This window comes from Mobula birostris, chromosome 6 (assembly GCF_030028105.1).
Source record: "Mobula birostris isolate sMobBir1 chromosome 6, sMobBir1.hap1, whole genome shotgun sequence".
NCBI lineage: Eukaryota > Metazoa > Chordata > Chondrichthyes > Myliobatiformes > Myliobatidae > Mobula > Mobula birostris.
In genome coordinates, this window is record NC_092375.1 from 113,341,415 (window position 1) to 113,359,406 (window position 17,992).

General features: G+C 45.1%; 1 protein-coding gene across 1 annotated transcript; it reads right to left on the reverse strand.

Moving 5' to 3' along the window:
- Positions 1-1,380: 1,380 nt before the first annotated feature.
- inha (inhibin subunit alpha) lies at positions 1,381-17,487 on the reverse strand. The gene is made up of 2 exons (XM_072262376.1): positions 15,915-17,487; positions 1,381-2,886 (listed from the first exon to the last, which is right to left on the reverse strand). Exons 1-2 carry the CDS (start codon positions 16,240-16,242, stop codon positions 2,156-2,158), a joined length of 1,059 nt encoding a protein of 352 aa, XP_072118477.1. The 5' UTR covers positions 16,243-17,487; the 3' UTR covers positions 1,381-2,155.
- Positions 17,488-17,992: the final 505 nt, after the last annotated feature.

The following is a 17,992-nucleotide window of genomic DNA, read 5'->3' on the forward strand; positions in this document are numbered from 1 at the left end:
GGGAAAGGAGGGATTATCCAGCAGGACGATAATAAAGGTTTAATGAGGAACGTAAACTGCAGAGAGTGCTGGATTAGCCTAATACATCGTAGGCTCATCCCTCCCCATTGGTGGTATCTACAGGAGGCACAGCCTCAGGAAAGCACCATCCATCATCAAAGATCCTCACCATCTGGGCCATGCTACCTTCTCACAGCTGTCCTTGGGCAGGAGGTACTGAAGTCCCTTACAACCAGGTTCAGGAACAGAGACTACCCTTCAGCCATTGAATGGCCCACTTCTGTTCGTAGGGTCTTATGGTCTTACGTCTTCTTGAACCAACCAGCAAAATGAAAATTTAAAACGTAAACCACATTTTAGCAATCACTTGAACTAACTTGCACTAAAATGAACTTAGATTTTTTTGGGTTTTAATTGTTTTCTTGCAAATTTATGTCTAATTTACGATGAATTTATATTTCCCTCGTGAATGTTGAGTACCTGTGATACTGCTTCAAATATGGTTTAATTACACCAGCGTGCACATGTCTATAAACTCAACTTTGACTTCGATATTAGAGGAAAAACTGAAGAATTTACAATTAGGATGAAAACAAGTGACAGGGAAGTACAAGATGATAAGAGGCATAGATCGAGCGGACAGACAGAGACAACTTCTCAGGGCGGAAATGGCTAATACAAGAGAGCCTAATTTCAAGGAGGTTGGAGGAAGTATAGAGGGAATGTCAGAGGCAGTTTTTTTACACTGAGTTGTGGGTGCATGGAATGTCCTGCCAGGGATGGTGGTAGAGGGAGATAAATTAGGGACATTTAAGACACTCTTAGGAACATAAAAGTAAAATGGAGGGCTATGTAGGAGAGAAGGTTAAATTGATCTTAGAGTAGGTGAGAAGGTCTGCACAACGTCGTGGGCCAAGAGCCTGTACTATACTGAAATGTTCTATGTTCTCAGTCTCACAATATAAACACACGCACGCACATCCCCTTCAGTTCCTCTCTGGGTTTGTTAGTAATTTATCTGATAGGTTCAAAACTTCAGAACTTCTAAACAATGCAGCGAAGCCAGATACATTCTTGGAGTTCCCAGATACTCCTAGAATTCCCAACCCTGGCCAGAAATTTGATCACATGACCCCCTCCCATCAATCTATCCCCCTCATTGGTCAACCACATCCAGTCTCTCAATTCTCATTGGAGAGGGATCATTGGTCATCTACTCCCTCCCCTCATTGTTCAACCACATCTAGTCTCAATTCCCACTGGAGAGGGAACAGAATTTTCATTATCTGTTTGGATGGTTCTCAAATGTTAGTCAAAGTCTTTTCTCTCTCAAAGTACAGAGTTCAAAGTAAACTTTATTATCAAAGTACATATGTTCAGGAAAGGACCATACCTTGTGATTAATTTTCATGCTGGCATTAAAAAAAACAATGCAATTTATGAAAAACTATACATAAACAAGGAATGTCAAGCAACCAAAATCGTGCAAATAAAATATTATTTGAGTTGCGGAGTGTTTGAAAGTGAGCCTGTAGGTTGTAGAATTGATTTGGAGTTGTGGTGAGTGAAGTTATCTACACCGCTTCAGCAACTTGATGGTTGTAGGGTGATAGCTGGTGGTGTGGGACCTAAGGTTCTTGTAGAAGAGAACATGGCCTGGATGGTGGGATCCTTGATGCTGGATGCTTCCTTGTGGAAGAGCTCCTTGTAAATGTGCTCAATGGTGGGGAGGGCTTTGCCTGTGACGGACTGGGCTGCATCCACTACTCTTAGTAGACTTTTCCTTTACTGAGCATTGAAGTTTCCATACCAGGCCATGAAGCAACTAGTCAGGATATACCGATCTATAGAAGTTTGTTAAAGTTTTAGATGGCATGCCAAATCTATGCAAAATAATACTGAAAACATGCATTAGTAAGAGTCCTTGATGGTGAGTCTGTAGGTTGTGGAATCAGTTGTGAGTGAAGTTATCCAGGCTGGTTCAGGAGCCTGATGGTTGTAGGGTGGTGTTTTCCTGAACCTGGCAGGGTGAGATCTTTATGATTAGTTAAGGAAAGCATTTCAGAAGGGATTAACATTGATGTGATCTTTGCTCCCTGTGGTGTATGTGTGAGATCAAGATCCAGCTTCACGACAGGGCAGGGCTGAACCAGCTTCAGATGCAGCCACACTCCCTAGTGATGATGTTGGGGATGGTCTCGTACTTGAAGGTGAGGCCGCTGTCAGATGTCGTCCTCACTCTGAGGGGTTTCAGTGTGCCAGGGACAGAGGTGCAGCACAGACTGAGACCAGGGCTAGAGGTCAGTCTGTTGGAGTTGGAACAGGTCCCATTGCAATAGTAGAAAATGAAGCTCCTTGGGTGGACAATCCAGTTGCCCCAACCCAGCTCCTCGAAAGTGATGTTGATGGCGGAGCGCTGGCAGTCGTCCCGGATTAGCTCTGGCCTCAGCGGTCTTTGAAGCAGTTTGACATAGGCCAGAGACCAAGGGACAGATGAGCGCCTCGACCTTCCAGGCCTCATGGACTTGATAGTGGACAGGATGAACGGCAGCTTGCTCTGATCCGCAACGCACTGGCAGGTGGGGCACTTGATCTGCAGGACGAGCACCCTGTGCATGATGTAGGGGAGGAACGGCTCTGAGATGTGGAAGACCACCCAGCTTCCTTTCACCTCCACGCTGTTGGGCACTCTGACAAAGCTGTCCTCGATGAGGAAGTAGAGTTCGGCCAGAGGCCGCGCTCTGGCCACTGAGGTGAACTGGCGGATCCCGGTGTAAAACCAGAGCTCAGCAGAGGTCACCAAGTGCCGGTGAGGGTGCATGGACAGCTGGAAGATGTAGTTATGGCCATCGGCAAACCCTTCAAACTGCGTATCACACGGGACATCTGTAAGTGGGACATAGAACATAGAACAGGTGTTGCGATGTTATGTAGAATTTGTATAGTTTTCATTTATTTAAAGCACAGAACTGGCCCTTCAATTCCAGCAAGCCTTGCCTCCTGGCAACCCACCTATTTAACCCTAGCCTAATCGCAAGACAATTTACAATGGCCAACTAACCTGCTAACCGGGACTTGAGGACTTGAGTTATAGGGAAAGGTTGAATAGGTTAGGACTTTATTACCCAGAGCGCAGAGAATGAGGGGAGATTTGATAGAAGTATGCAAAATTTTATGAGGGTATAAGTAGGGTAAATACCATCAGGCTTTTTCCACTGAGCTTGCGTGAGACTAGAACTAGTCATAGGTTAAGGGTGAAAGGTGAAATATTTAAGGGGAACCTCTTCACTCAGAGGGGGGTGAGAGTGTGGAACGAGCTGCCAGTGGAAGTGGTGGATGCAGGTCGATTGCAACATTCAAGAGTTTGGATAAGTACATGGATGGGTGAGGTATGGAGGGAGATGGTCCAGGTGTGAGTTGAAAGGAATAGGCAGAATAATACTGTAGTTCCACATGGACTAGATGGGCCGAAGGGCATGTTTCTCTGCTGTAGTGCTCTATGACCCTATGAACAGTGCAGCACAGCAACAGGCCACTCAGCTCACGATGTGCAAAAGTAATTAAACTAGTACTTAACTAACTAAACTAATCCCTTCTGCCTACACAATCCCGCCATTCTTTACACATTTACGTGCCTACCTAGACATAAAAGTGTTCACACACAAAATGCTGGAGGAACTTAGCAGGTTAGATAGGATCTATGGAGGGGAATAAACAGTCAGACCTTTCCTCAAGACTGGAAAGGAAGGGCGAAGAAGCCAGAAAAAGAAGATTGAGGGGGAGGGGGATGAGTACAATCTGGCAGGTGATCGGTGAAACCAGGTGAGTAGGTAAGTTGGGAGGAGTGATGAAGTAGGAAGCTGGGAGATGATAGGTTGAAAAGGCAAAGAGCTGCAGAGAAAGGAATCTGATAGGAGAGGAGAGTGGACCATGGGAGAAAGGGAAGGAGGAGGAGAATGGTGGTGATAGGCACGTGAGGAGAAGGGAAGGGGGCGAGAGAGGAACCAGAATGGGGAATGGAAAAAGAGAGGGGGGAATTATTGGAAGTTAGAGAAATCTATGTGAATGTCATTAGTTTCAAGGCTACCCAGACAGAATATGAGGTGTTGCCCCACCAATTGTGATGGTATTGTGTTTGCTGACCATGAAGTTCTAAATTCAAGCAAAGATCTTGTGCCCTGTCCGCTATCGATGGCTATAGGTACCGTCACTAAAGGGAGGTTATACAATAACTACCTACTCCTCAAAGGTTAGTTCACTTCCCTGTTTCTTCTCGATGACAAGTTTTGGTGCCAATACTTTATTTGAGTGGTGGACACCTCCCCACCCCCACCAAGGAGGAGATACTTCCAGCTATCAAAGTAGTCTAAATACAGTTAATTTGATTTTAGTGAAACATGTTTAAATCCAACAACATTTTTTAAAACACATAAAAGATTTCTAAATTACAAATGATTTCTAAAACACAAAGGATTTGCAAAACACAGGTACAATTCCGATACACTAAAAAGACATACCACAGAGTTGTACGTAAACGAACCAACAATTGCAGAAATTGAAGGCAGAGGAATGAATTCCAGTCACCCCATCTTTCTGTCATTCTTGATGTTCCTGGACCATTCCTAACAAGCCCGACTGCTCTCTACATTTACACTGTTTTACTGCCACTTGGGTGACTTCACATGTATATATTTTTTAGATACCTTTTTACACAAACAGTCTACAACCTTCTCAAGACAGAGATCCCAGATTCTCACAATTAATGCTGTGAAGCTGGCTTTCTGAGCACATAAACCTTCTAACTATTAACAGATCAGCTACTTGATGTGCTAAGAGAAAGTATCAATCTGGTCTGCAAGCTTCCTTGCACTAAATAACTTAGCCATCATTGTCTGGTTTGAAACAAACACAGTTAAGTAACCCCATTGTCTTACACTTCAACTCTTAAGAAATCAGCCTCTCACTGTGGGCCAGCAAGTCTGTGTTCTATGGACTGCATTGTTTGTTTGCACTGCTGTGTTTTTAACTTCAGACTGATTATTGCTGGCCATTTACTTTAAGAACTGAAGACTGGCTCCCATTTACGACCAGATGCTAAACAAAAAATATTGGTTGGAAGCTTATTTTATTCAAACCAACTCTTTGATCTCTAGAAACTGACAGCCACTTTGTTTAGAAAACAGAGCTTGGCAAAAACAATTTCCTGGATGAGGACAGGGAATATCCATCACATAACTTGAGAGTGGCCTCTTTGTTACAGTAGAGGAGGCCATGGACCAATGTGTTGGAATGCAAAGTGGAATAGATATGCCTATCTAAGAGCATATTAAATGCCTCTATCACACCGTCTTCCAGCATATAAAGCATTCTGTTTGGATGTATTATGGCTTGGTACAGCAACTGCTTTGCATGAGACCAGAAGCAACAGCGGGGAGGTGTGGACACAACTGAACACTTTGCGGAAATCAACCCCCCCCCCGCCCCATGGCAGTGCATTCCAGGCACCCACAGCTCGTTATCAGAAAACCTTGTCCTGCACATCACCAGCAAGAGAAAATCTGCAAATGCAGGAAAACCAAGCAACACACACAAAATGCTGGAGGAACTCAGCAGGCCAGGCAGCATCAATGGAAAAAAAAATTGCACTCAACATTTCAGACCCAAACCCTTCGGCAGGACTCAACATGACTGTAATTTTTCCATAGATGCTTCCTGGCCTGCCGAGCTCTTCCAGAATTTTGTGTGTGTTGCCTGCACATCGCCTTTAGACTAGTCACCTTAAATGTGTGCCCTCTGGTATTGGACATTTTGACCCTGGGAAAAAGATTCTTGCTGTCTACTCTATCTCTCATAACCTTGAACTTTTACCAGGTCTCCCATTGGAATTGGTTTATTTTTGTCCCATTAACCGAGGTGCAGTGAAGAGCTTGTCTTCAATACTGTTCATACAGTTTAATCCATTAAACAACCTCTCCTTATGCCCTCCAATCTAGGCAGCATCCTGGTAAACCTCTTCTGCACCCTCTCAGAATCAGAATCTCAATGAGAATTAGATTTATGATCACTGACATGTGCTTTTCTACAAATTACTGGTTCAGCTTTGGATGTCCTAGATAAAGTGGACAAGGAGACAGTATTTCCTGTAGTGGGGGAATCGAGGACCAGAGGGCACAGCCTCAGAATACAAGGACATCGCTTTAGAACAGAAATGAGGGGGAATTTCTTTATCCAGAGTATGGTGAATCCATGGAATTCATTGCCACAGTCGACTGTGAAGGCCAAGTTATTGAGTATATTTAAAGCAGAGTTTGATAGGCTCTTGATTAGTAAGGGTGTCAAATGTTACAGGAAGAAGGCAGGAGAATGGGGTTAAGAGGAAAAATAAATCAGCTATGATTGAATGGTGGAGCCTATTCAATGGTCCAAATGGTCTAATTCTGCTCTTATGTCATATGTTCTTATGATTTCTAGAATCTCTCATTATAGCTCAAGCCCCCTAATCCAGACAGCATCCTGGTGAACCTCTTCTGCACCCTCTTCAAAGCCTCACTATCATTCAAGAAATGGGGTGACTGGTACTGGATGATAGACTCCTGATGTGATCTAATTAAAAAAGGAATTTGATACACTGCTGGTTCATATATACAGGTTTCTTGAGTCCCCAGAGAACTGTCAATGTCTAAAACATTAACTGTTTCTCCCTCCACAGATGCTGCCTGATGTGTTGAGTATTTCCAACATTCTGTGTTTTTTTCTCAGTATTTGTTTCACGGGCTGGAGGCAGTGTATGATACAGGAAAAGGAACACATTGGGTCAGGCAGCATCTGTGGAAAGACATGGACAGTCGACTTTTCATCTGAATTGGCAGCTTGGTTGGCAAAATGGTTTACTATTGTCACATGTACTGGGTCAAGATGGCACTTGGCTGGTCCTCTTGTATGATAAGATGGACTCTTGGCCTCATGATCTACCTCGTTATGATCTTGCACCCCTATTGTTTACCTGCACTGCATAGTTTTTGGAGCTGTTACACTTTATTTTGCATTGTTATTGTTTTATCTTATTCTAGTTCAAGCACTGTGTAATGATCTGATCTGTATAAGCAGAATACAAGAGAAGCTTTTCACTGTGCCTCGAACAAACAAACACAAAATGCTAGAGGAACTCAGCAGGTCGGGCAGCATCTATGGAGAGGAATACACAGCGTATATATTTCAGGAAACATCCCAACACAGACATTCCCTCTTCTCCCCTCTCCCGTTATCTTTAGGCTCAAGGACAGCTTATTACCCTGATGTTATCAGACTCTTGAAAGAACCTCGTCTTCACAACCGACCTCGTTATGACAGTGCACTTCATTGCCTCCCTGCACTGCACTTTCTCTGTAGCTATTACACTTAATTCTACAATGTTATTGCTTTACCTTGTTCTACCTCAACATGTTGTGCGCTGATCTGATCTGTATGAACAGTATGCAAGACCAGCTTTTCACCGTATTCTGGTACATGTGACAATAATAAACAAATACCAATAAAGGAATCTGAAGACTCTCAATAATTTGCAAACAGCTTCTCTTCAACATCAGATTGCTGAACAGTTCATGAACACACGAACTGTCGAGTTAGTCCTTTCTTTACACTATTCATTTTTTTGGGTGTTTTATATTAATTTTAGGTCTTTGCACTGTACTGATATCTCAAAACAATACACTTCATGTCTTCTAAATCAGTGCTAAGCTCTGATTTGGATTCTGGTGTAGTCTCACTAATAATTGCAACATGATGCCTCAGCTCCTGTAACCCCTGTCCTCAATGTTGAATGCAAGTGTGCCAAATGTTTTCTTCACTACCTTGTCTATCTGTGTCTTTGACATAATATTTTCAGCCTTCACCCTCATTCTCTTGTCCTTGACCCATTTAGTATTGGGAACTCTGAAATGCCCTGAGCTATGATAACTGCTATTTTAAATACAACATTTTAAAATCTCTAATCTGGTCAATGTGCTCAGTTCTGGTCACCTCACTACAGGAAGGACGTGGAAACCACAGAAAGGGTGGAGATTTACAAGGATGTTGCCTGGATTGGGGAGCATGCCTTATGAGAATAGGTTGAGTGAACTCGGCCTTTTCTCCTTGCAGCGATGACGAAGGAGTTCTGACGAAGGGTCTCGGCCGGAAACGTCGACTGTACCTTTTCCTAGAGATGCTGCCTGACCTGCTGCATTCACCAGCAACTTTGATGTGTGTTGCTTGAATTTCCAGCATCTGCAGAATTCCTCCTGTTTACGTTCTTGAATCTGGCAGTATGAGTTTTCAAGTTTTTTTTAGATTGGACATGAAAGGGTTAACATACAAGGAATGTTTGATTGCTCTGGGACTGTACTGGCTGGAGTTTAGAAGAATAACAGCGGAATCTCATTGAAACCTATTGAATATTGAAAGGACTAGATAGAGTGCACATGGAAAGGATGTCTCCTATTGCGGTGAAGTCTAGGACCAGAGGGCACAGCCTCAGAATAGAAGGACGTCGCTTTAGAACAGAGATGAGGAGGAATTTATTTTGCCAGATGATGGTAATCTGTGGAAGTTATTGTCACAGATGGCTGTGGAGGCCAAGTCATTGAGTATGTTCAAAGCGGGAGTCGATAGGTTTTTCATTAGTCAGGGCATCAAAGGTTTAGGGGAGAGTGAAGGAGAATGGGGTTGAGAAGGATAATAAATCAGCTATGATCAAATGCTGGAGTAGATTTGAGAGTCTGAATGGCCCAATTCTGCTCCTTTGTTTCAAGTTAATTTTAAGGAGAGCTCCCCAGTGGATGGATTGTGCCTCTGCATCTTTTAAAACACTCAAAAAGGATAAGGGAACTCAAAGAAAGCAATCTCAGGAACTCAGCAAGGTTGAGCAGCATCTGTGGGGGGGGAGTGGGGTAGGGGAAGGAATTGTTGATATTTTGAATTTTGACCCAACATATTCAACTCCTGGTGCAGGGGCTTGAAATAAAACAATTCCTTTTCCTGCCACAGATGCTGCCGGACCTGCAGAGTTCCTCCAGCAGACTGTTTGTTGCTGCAGATTCCAGCATCTGAAGTCTCTTGTGCCTGCCTCTGTTTCATAGATGATCCAGACCACAGTCCCTCTGTTTTCCACCGGGTGTCAGTCTAGACCCAGCACTTGTCTGTGGTGAGCTGTACAAGGTGATAAGAGATGATATGGTGGACAGCCGGAGGTGTTTTCCCAGGGCAGAAAGGGGTGTATTTTTAAGGTGTTCGGAGGGAAGTATGCGGATATGTTAGAGGTAGGTTCTTTAAACAGAGGGATGAGTGTATTGAACGTGTTGCTGGGGCAATGGTAGAGGCAGATACGTCAGTATGGCACATTTGCCTTCATCAGTCGGGGGCCACTGAGTATACGAGTAAGCAAGTCATCCTGCAGCTGTATAAAACTTCAGTCAGACCGCACTTGGAGTAATGCGTGCAGTTCTGGTCCACCCCATTACAGGAAGGATGTGGGAACAGTGGAGAGGATGTAGAAGAGGCTTACCAGGATACTGTCTGGATTAGAGGGTATGAGCTAAAGGAAAGGATGGACAAACTCGTAATATTCTCCCTGGAGCTGAGGGGAGGGGAGACTTGACTGAGTACCTCTACTACCATCCCCAGCAAGCGGGTTCCATGCACCCACCACTCCCGATATGAGAAACCTATCTTTGGCATCCCCCCACAAAGTGCTGGAGGAACTCAGAAGTCCAGGCAGCATCAATGGAGGGGAATAAACAGCCGTCATTTCGGGTCAAGGCAAAGGTCGCATTTTGCATATGTTGCTCTGGATTTCCAGCATCTTCAGAATCTCTGTTCACTTGAACTTTGACTCTTAACTGCTTGTACACCTCTCTCAAATCACCTTTCATTCTCCTTTGCTCCAAAAAGAAAAGCCCTATTTATCCTGCCGCCCAATCCAGGCAGCATCCTCATAAATCTTCTCTGCATCCTCTCTAAAGCTTCTACATCCTTCCTATAATGAGGTGGCCAAATCTGAAAACAAAACTTCAAGTGGGATCTAACTAAAGTTTTAAAAGAGCTGCATTACATTGTGGTTCATGAACTCAATCCCCAACTAATGAAGGCCAACACACCATACAGCTTCTTAACCAACTAATCAAGTTGTGTGGCAACTTCCAAGTGTCTATGGACGTGGACCCTAAAAACCCTCTGTCCCTCTGCACTGACAAGAATCCTGCCATTAACCCTGTACTCTTCCTTCAGGTTTGACTTTCCAAAGTGAATCACTTCACACTTCTCTGGGTTGAACTTCATCTGTCATTTCTCAGCCCAGCTCTGCATCCTGTCAATGACCCATTGCAACCTACACCAACCTTTCACACTACCCACAATAAAAACTGGTGCCCTTATTTTGAAAATCAGAGCACATCCTGCCCCCACCTCTGTTCTTGATCCTGAATTCTTGATTGATGGGAAGAATCTGTTTCTGAATCATTGTGATCAACAAATTAGTAACAGCTTCAAAGTTCAAAATAAATTTATTATCAAAATACATATACATCACCATATAAAAACCCTGAGATTCATTTATTTAAACAGTATTTACAAGAAACACAATAGAATCAATGAAAGACTACATGCAACAGGATGGACAAACAACCAATGTGCAAATACAAAAGAAAAAAACCCAATAAGTATCAAAAACGTGAGATAAAGTATCCACGTAAGTGAGTCCATGGGTTGTGGGAAGTGAAGTTGAGTGAAGTTATCCCCTTTGGTTCAAGATGCTGAAAGATGATGAGTAACAACTGTTCCTGAAGCTGATGATGTGGGTCCTGAGGCTTCTGCACCTTTTTCCCGATGGCAGCAGTGACAAGAGAGCATGACTCGGATGGTGGGGGTCATTGGTGACGGATGCTGCTTTCCTGTGACAGCGCTTCACGTAGATGTGCTCAATGGTGGGGAGGGCTTTGCCTGCGATGGCCTGGGCCATATCCACTACTTTTATAGGATGTTCCATTTAAGGGCATTGGTGTTTCCATACCAGGCTGTGATGCAGCCAGTTAGTATACTCTCCACTACACATCTATAGAAGTTTGTCAAAGTTTTAGATGACATGCCAAATCTCTGCAAACTCCTAAGGAGGTAGAGGTGCTGCTCTGCTTTCTTCTTAATAAGACCATAACCTAGGAGCAGAATTAGGCCCATCGAGTCTACTCCACTATTTCATTATGGCTGATTCATTTCCCTCTTAATCCTATTCTCCTGCCTTCTCCCCATAACCTTTCACGCTGATGCACCATCAATAACTCCAAAAGACTGGAAGTAGAGTAAGTACTGAAAGGCTTTTATTAGCAGTAAAATGTGACCTCCAGCATGCTGAGTGTTGTCTGCCCCTGGACTGAGAGGAGGAGCAGTGGCCCAATCGCCTTTATTCAGGGGTCTGTGGGAGGAGCCACAGGGGCAGTCAGCAGAGGGGCCTGTCCAGACAGGGAACCCAGTTACAACATATATATATATGGTTTACCACTCACGCCCTGACTAATCAAAAGCCTATCAACCTTAACTGCACCCAGTGACCTGGACTCCACAGCCACGTGTGGCAAAGAATTCCACAGATTACACAGTCCTGAGGCACCTATATCTTCTACCTGATGGCAGCATTGAGAAAAGAGCATGGCCTGGGTGGTGAGGATCTTTGATAATGACATTGTTTCACGTAGATGTGCTCAATGATTTGGAGGGTTTTACCCGTGACGTACTGGGCTGAATCCACTAGCTTCTGTAGGATTTTCCATTCCAAGGCATTGGTGTTCCCGTACTAGGCCATAATGCAGCCAGTCAGCCAGCACACTTTCCACCACACATCTATAGCACTTTGCCAAGGTTTTTGATGACATGCTGAACTTCCACAGACTCCTGAGGAAGTAGAGGTGCTGTTGTTCTTTTTTCACAATTATATTTATATGATGGGTCTGGGACAGGTCCTCTGAGACAGTGACACCCAGGAATTTAAAGTTACTGACCCTCTCCACCTCTGATCCTCTGATGAGAACTGGCTCATGGACCTCTGGGTTTTTTCTCCTGAAGTCTACTATCAGTTCCTTGGTTTTATTGACATTGAGTGAGAGGTTGTTGTTATGACACCACTGAGCCAAGTTTTCAATCTCACCTCCTGTATATTGATTCATCACCTCCTTTGATACAGCCCACAACAGTGGTGTCATTAGCAAACTTGTATCTGGTTGGAGCTGGACTGAGCCACACAGTCAGAGGTGTAAAGTGAGTAGAGCAGGGGGCTAAGTATACATTTCTGTGGTGTATCCGTGTATCTGACCTCAACCGACTGGGGTCGACACGTGAGGAAATCCAGGATCCAGTTGAACAAGGGGTACTGAGGCCCAGGTCTTGGAGTTTACTGATAAGTTTTGGGGGAATGATGGTGTTAAATGCTGAGCTGTAATCGATAAAAGGCTTCCTGATGTGTGCACCTCTGCTGTACAGAGTTGTGTGAAGAGCCGACAAGATAGCATCTGCTGTAGACTTGTTGCTTTGGTAGGTGAACTGGAGCAGATCCAAGTCACCACCCAGGACAGGAGCTGGTCTGCTTCAACACCAGCCTCTCAAAACACTTCATCACTGTGGAAGGAAGTGCCACTGTGAGACTCAACCGCAAGCTGCTCCTAAAGCCATCTTGGAGGCGTTCCACAAATTCTCTCTCTCTTGAAATCCACTATAAACTTGATTTTCCCAATTTACCTGCATATTGAAATCCCTCATGACTAAAGTAACTTTGTCTCTGTGATATGTTTTATATGCTTTTTCTATCTCCCATTATAATTTGTACAGCACATCCTGGCTACTATTCAGAGGCCTGTAAATAATTCCCATCAGGGTCTTCTTACCCTTGCAATTTCTTAACTCTACCCACAAGGAGTCTACCTCTTCTGATCCCATGTCACCTCTTTCTAAAGACTTGGTTTCATTTTTTACCTGCAGAGCCACCCCACCCCCTCTGCCTACCTGCCTGTTCTTTCGATAGAGTGTGTATCCTTGGATATTGAGCTCCCAACAACAATCATCTTTCAGCCATGACTCAGTGATACCCACAACATAATACCTGCCAATCTGTAACTGCAGTATAAGATCACCTACCTTATTCTGTATGCTGCATGCATTCAGACCTGTATCCATCACCCTTTTCAATTTTGTCCTCCTTTTACACTGTAACCCATCTCACTGACTGCCAATTTCCTTACCATCTGCCTGTCCTCCCTGACAGTCTCACTACACACTGCCTCCACTTGTAAACCGACATCCCCATCCTCAGCCCTATCACTCAGATTTCCATCCCCTTGCCAAATTAGTCTAAACCCTCCCGAGCAGCTCTAGCAAAGGATACTGGTCCCCCTTGGGTTCAGGTGTAGCTTGTCCTTTTCATTCAGGTCAGACCTTCCCCAGAAGAGATCCTAGTGATCCAGGCAACTTGAACCCCTGCCCCCTGCACCAGTTCACAGATTCATCTGCCAAATGATCCTATTCTTACCCTCACTGGTGCATGACACTGTTAGCAATGCAGAGATTACTACCCTGCTGTTCAGCTTTCTACCTAACTCTCTAAATTCTCTCCTTAGGACCTCCACTCTTTTCCTTCCTATCTCATTGGTGCCCATATGTACCAAGACACCCGGCTGCTCACCCACCCCTTTAGAATGCCATGGCCATGATCTGTGACGTCCCTGACCCTGGCACCAGGGAGGCAACATGCCATCTGTGTCTCTCTCTGTCACGTCCACAGACTATCCTATCTACTCTTCTAACTATGGAATCTCCTATCACTACTGCAGTCCTCCTCTGGCCCTTCCCTTCAGAGCCATGGTGCCAGACTCAATGCCAGAGACCCGATTGCTGCCGCTCCCCCCGGTATGTCATACCCCCACCCCCAAACAGTATCCGAAACAGTGTGCTTGTTATTGTGAGGAATGGCCACATGGGTACTCTGTACTGCTGCCCATTTCCCTCCCCTCTCTGGGCAGTCACCCACTAACCTGCCCACTGCAACCTAGGGGTGACTGCCTCCCTGTAGCTCCCATCTGTCACCTACTCATTATCCTGTATAAGGTGAAGGTCACTGAGCTGCAGCTCCAGTTCCTTAACACATTCCCTGAGGAGCTGCAGTTTGGTGCACCTGGTGTAGATGTGGTTATCCCTGAGGCTGGAGCTTGCCCAGAATTCCCACATCTCACACACAGAACAAAACACAGTCCCTGGAGCCATTATTACTGCCCGACCTCATTCTTATTTGACCTTGCTAAAGAATCCTGAACTCTGATTGGCTGCTGTTCAAGCTCTGAAAAAAAATGGCGATGAAGCACTGATTTGTAAAGCTCTCTCCTGGACCTGGGTGGAGACTCTTTTACTTTTCACCTCCGAACTTCAATTGACTGCTTTTCAAGCTCTTATGTGCTTAACCCTGGGCAGATCTTCTAAAATGATAATACTGAGGAATTCAAAGTTGCTGATCCTCTGCACCTTTGATCCCCAGTGTGGTAAACCATATATATATATGTTGTAACTGGGTTACTTGTCTGGACAGGCCCCTCTGCTGACTGCCCCTGTGGCTCCTCCCACAGACTCCTGAACAAAGGCGATTGCGCCATTACTACCCCTCTCAGTCCAGGGGCAGATACTCAGCATGGTGGAGGTCACATTTTACTGCTAATAAAAGCCTTTCAGTATTTACTCTACTTCCAGTCTTTTGGAGTTATTGATAGTGCATCACCCAGGTAAGGACTGGCTCTGATTTCTTCCTCCTGAAGTCAATAATCAGTTCCTTGGTCTTGTTGACATTGAGTGAGTAGTTGTTGTTATGGCACCGCTCACTCAGGTTTTCAGTCTCCCTCTTGTATGCTGATTCATCACCACCTTAGATTCAACCAACAACAGTGGTATCAGCAGCAAACTTAAATATGGCACTGGAGCTGAGCTTGGCCTCACAATCATAAGTGGAGCAGGGGGCTCAGCATACAGCCTTGTGGTGCACCCGTGCTGATGGAGATTGTGGAGGAGATGTTGTTGCAAATCCAAACTGCCTGGAGTCCACAAGTGAGGAAATCCAGGATCCAATTGCAAGCTGGTAGGGAGGCCCAGGTCTTGAAGCTTATTGATTGGTTTTGAGAGGATGATAGTATTGAATACGGAGCTATAGTGGATGAAGAGCATCCTGATGCAGGCACCTTTGCTGTCCAGTTGTTCCAGAGTTGAGTGAAGAAGCAATTAAATAACGTCTGCTGTGGACCTGTTGTGCCAGTAGGCAAATTGGAGTAGATCCAAGTCACTTCTCAGGCAGGAGTTGATATGTTTCATCACCAACCTCTCAAAACGCTTCAAGGATGAAGTACCACTGGATGATAGTCACTGAGGCAGCTACCATGTTCTTCATAGGCACCAGTGTAATTGAAAAGTGCTGGAAGCAGATTGCTGAATGGCCCATGAACACTATCTCACTAGTCCTCTTTCACACTGTCGTTGTAAACTTTAGTTATTTATTCAGAGGTACAGAGCAGAACAGGCCCTTCGGCCCATCGAGTTGTGCTACTCAGCAACCCACCTGTTTAACCCTAGCCTAATAACAGAACAATTTTCAATGACTAATTAACCTCCTAACCGGTCTGTCTTTGGATTCTGGAAGAAACACCAATAAAGTATATAAAAATTATATATATGTAATTATATGTGTGTATGTGTGTGTGTATATATATATATATATATGTATGTAGAGAGAGAGAGAAATAAAATATATAACTATGGAGGTTATAGTAATTAACCCCAATAAACAAATCTACTAATTTACTGATTTGTAAATATACTGCAGGATCTGAGATATATTTCAATAAGTAACAATTAAAGCTTACTTGTAATAGGGAAGGAAATGACCTGCGACGTGTCATCGTCCTTGTTGGGCTTTTGGTGGGTAGCCCATTGGTTCAGGTGTCGTTCCAGCCCTGGATGGCTGAAGGGTTTTGGTGTATCCATTCTAGTTTGGTTACAGGTCCGTGGTGCTTCGGCCAAGCCCAGGCTCTGAAGAATTTTGTCCCGCACCTTTGCAAGAACTGCGTCCTGACTGAGGCTTTGCGTGGAGCAGCTGCCCCCCAGCCCTGGAACCTGGAACAGGAGGAGCAGCAGCAGCAGTGGGGGCAGAGAGGCGGCAGGAAGCCTTGATACATAGAGCGGTGAATACATTGGGGCAGAGAGTGCGAGTGTGAGACACCAAGATCTAAAGAGAAAGGATGATATGTATACAGAGAGATGGAGAGAAAGAGGCAGTTAGGAGGCAATATGGTGGTGTACGCAGAAATAAAGTGTTAGCTATTGAGGGATTTAGAGATTCAGTGCAAGATATTTACAGCGAGGGTACAGGCAGGGAGAAAGAGGGTACAGAGACAGTAATTGAGGGAGAAGGGAAGGAAAAAGGGTCGACGGCAGGACAGGAAATGAGACAAAGAGATTGAGAGGAGGAGGTGGTCTGGAATTGGGAAAGAAAGATGAAAGAGTGGAAATAGAGTAAGACTGGGGAGAGAGAGAGAGATACAGAATGAAATGAGAGAGAGGGAGAGAGAATGGGAATCAGAAGGGGTGAGACTGGGAGAGAGTGAGGATCAGAGAGGGAGAGAGACAGGAGAAGGGGGAAAAGGGGTGATACAACAAATAGAATGCAGATACAGAGGGAGTGGGATTGGAGATGTTGGGGAGATGGAGGGAGTATCGAGTGAGAAACAGGGACAAGACTGGGGAGAGAGTGGAGATGAGAGAGGGAGTGAGACAAGAGAGGCTGGAGAGATAGAGGGAGTGAGTGAAGAATGGGAAATGGAGGAGAGAGACAGGAGGGCTTGCAACTGGACAGAGGACAGGGATTAGAGAGGGAGTTAGTCAAGAGCTAGGGGAGATAGAGGGAGTGAGACTGGGAGAGGGGAACAGGGAATGAGACTGCACAGAGAGAGAGAGAAGGGATCAGAGAGAGGGTGAGTGCAGGGAGATGCAGGGAGTGAGTGAGAGTAGGAAACAAAAGGGAGAGACTGGGGAGAGAACAAGAACCAGGGAATTCTGAACAGTGAGGGAGAGGCAGAGAGCCGGGTATTGGGGAGAGAGGGAGGAGGGGCCACGAGGAAGAGGGCAAACAAGGGACACCAGGACTGCCGAGAGAAAAAGGAGGGGAAAGAAGCCACAGCGGTTCAGGAGGAGAAATATGAACAAGCAGCAGAGGAGGTGAATGTACAACCAGACCAGACAGACGCAGAGGCCCAGTTACACAGAGAAATCTGAGGGAGCAGGCTTGAGAGGAGAAACAGAGAGCAGCAGAAATATCCTCTGGTTTTGACCTCAGGATTCCTTGAGCCCCCCAGGCATGTCCTCAGTCACTGTAGCCTTCACAGAGAAGAGCGAGCTGGTAGACTGTTCTTTCACCTTTCTTCCTGACTCTCGTCACTCCCTGATCCTAGCGTCAAGAGCAGCCGCTATCAAAAGTTTGTGAAACACTGTCGACTTTGGGCACATCCTCCAGGGTTGTTCCTGGTGGCAGTGACGTAGCTGTCTGTCTACACAAACCTTATCTCAGCTGAGAAGGCAGAGAACTCTCTCTGGAATGTCGTGTTTTGACTGTTGGAACTGAGCTGGTGGCCATGACACATCTCCTAGTCACCTCTGCCATCCCTCAGGCAACTTGCTCTACGTGGAAACACCAGTCCTTTCTGTGGCTGGAGAGGAGAAGGTATATCATGTAAAGGACAATATAAAGGAGATGGTTATTAATTTCAGAACTTGTACCACTCACATCCACTTTACATCGGCGGCATAGCAGTGGAAAATGCGAGTTTCAAACTCCTGGGAGTGCTCATCTCCCACAAAGTCTCATGGTTGCAGCACACATCCTACACAATCCGGGAAGCTCACCAGTGTCTCTCGTATCTGAAGAGAGCTGAACAATGCATGTCTA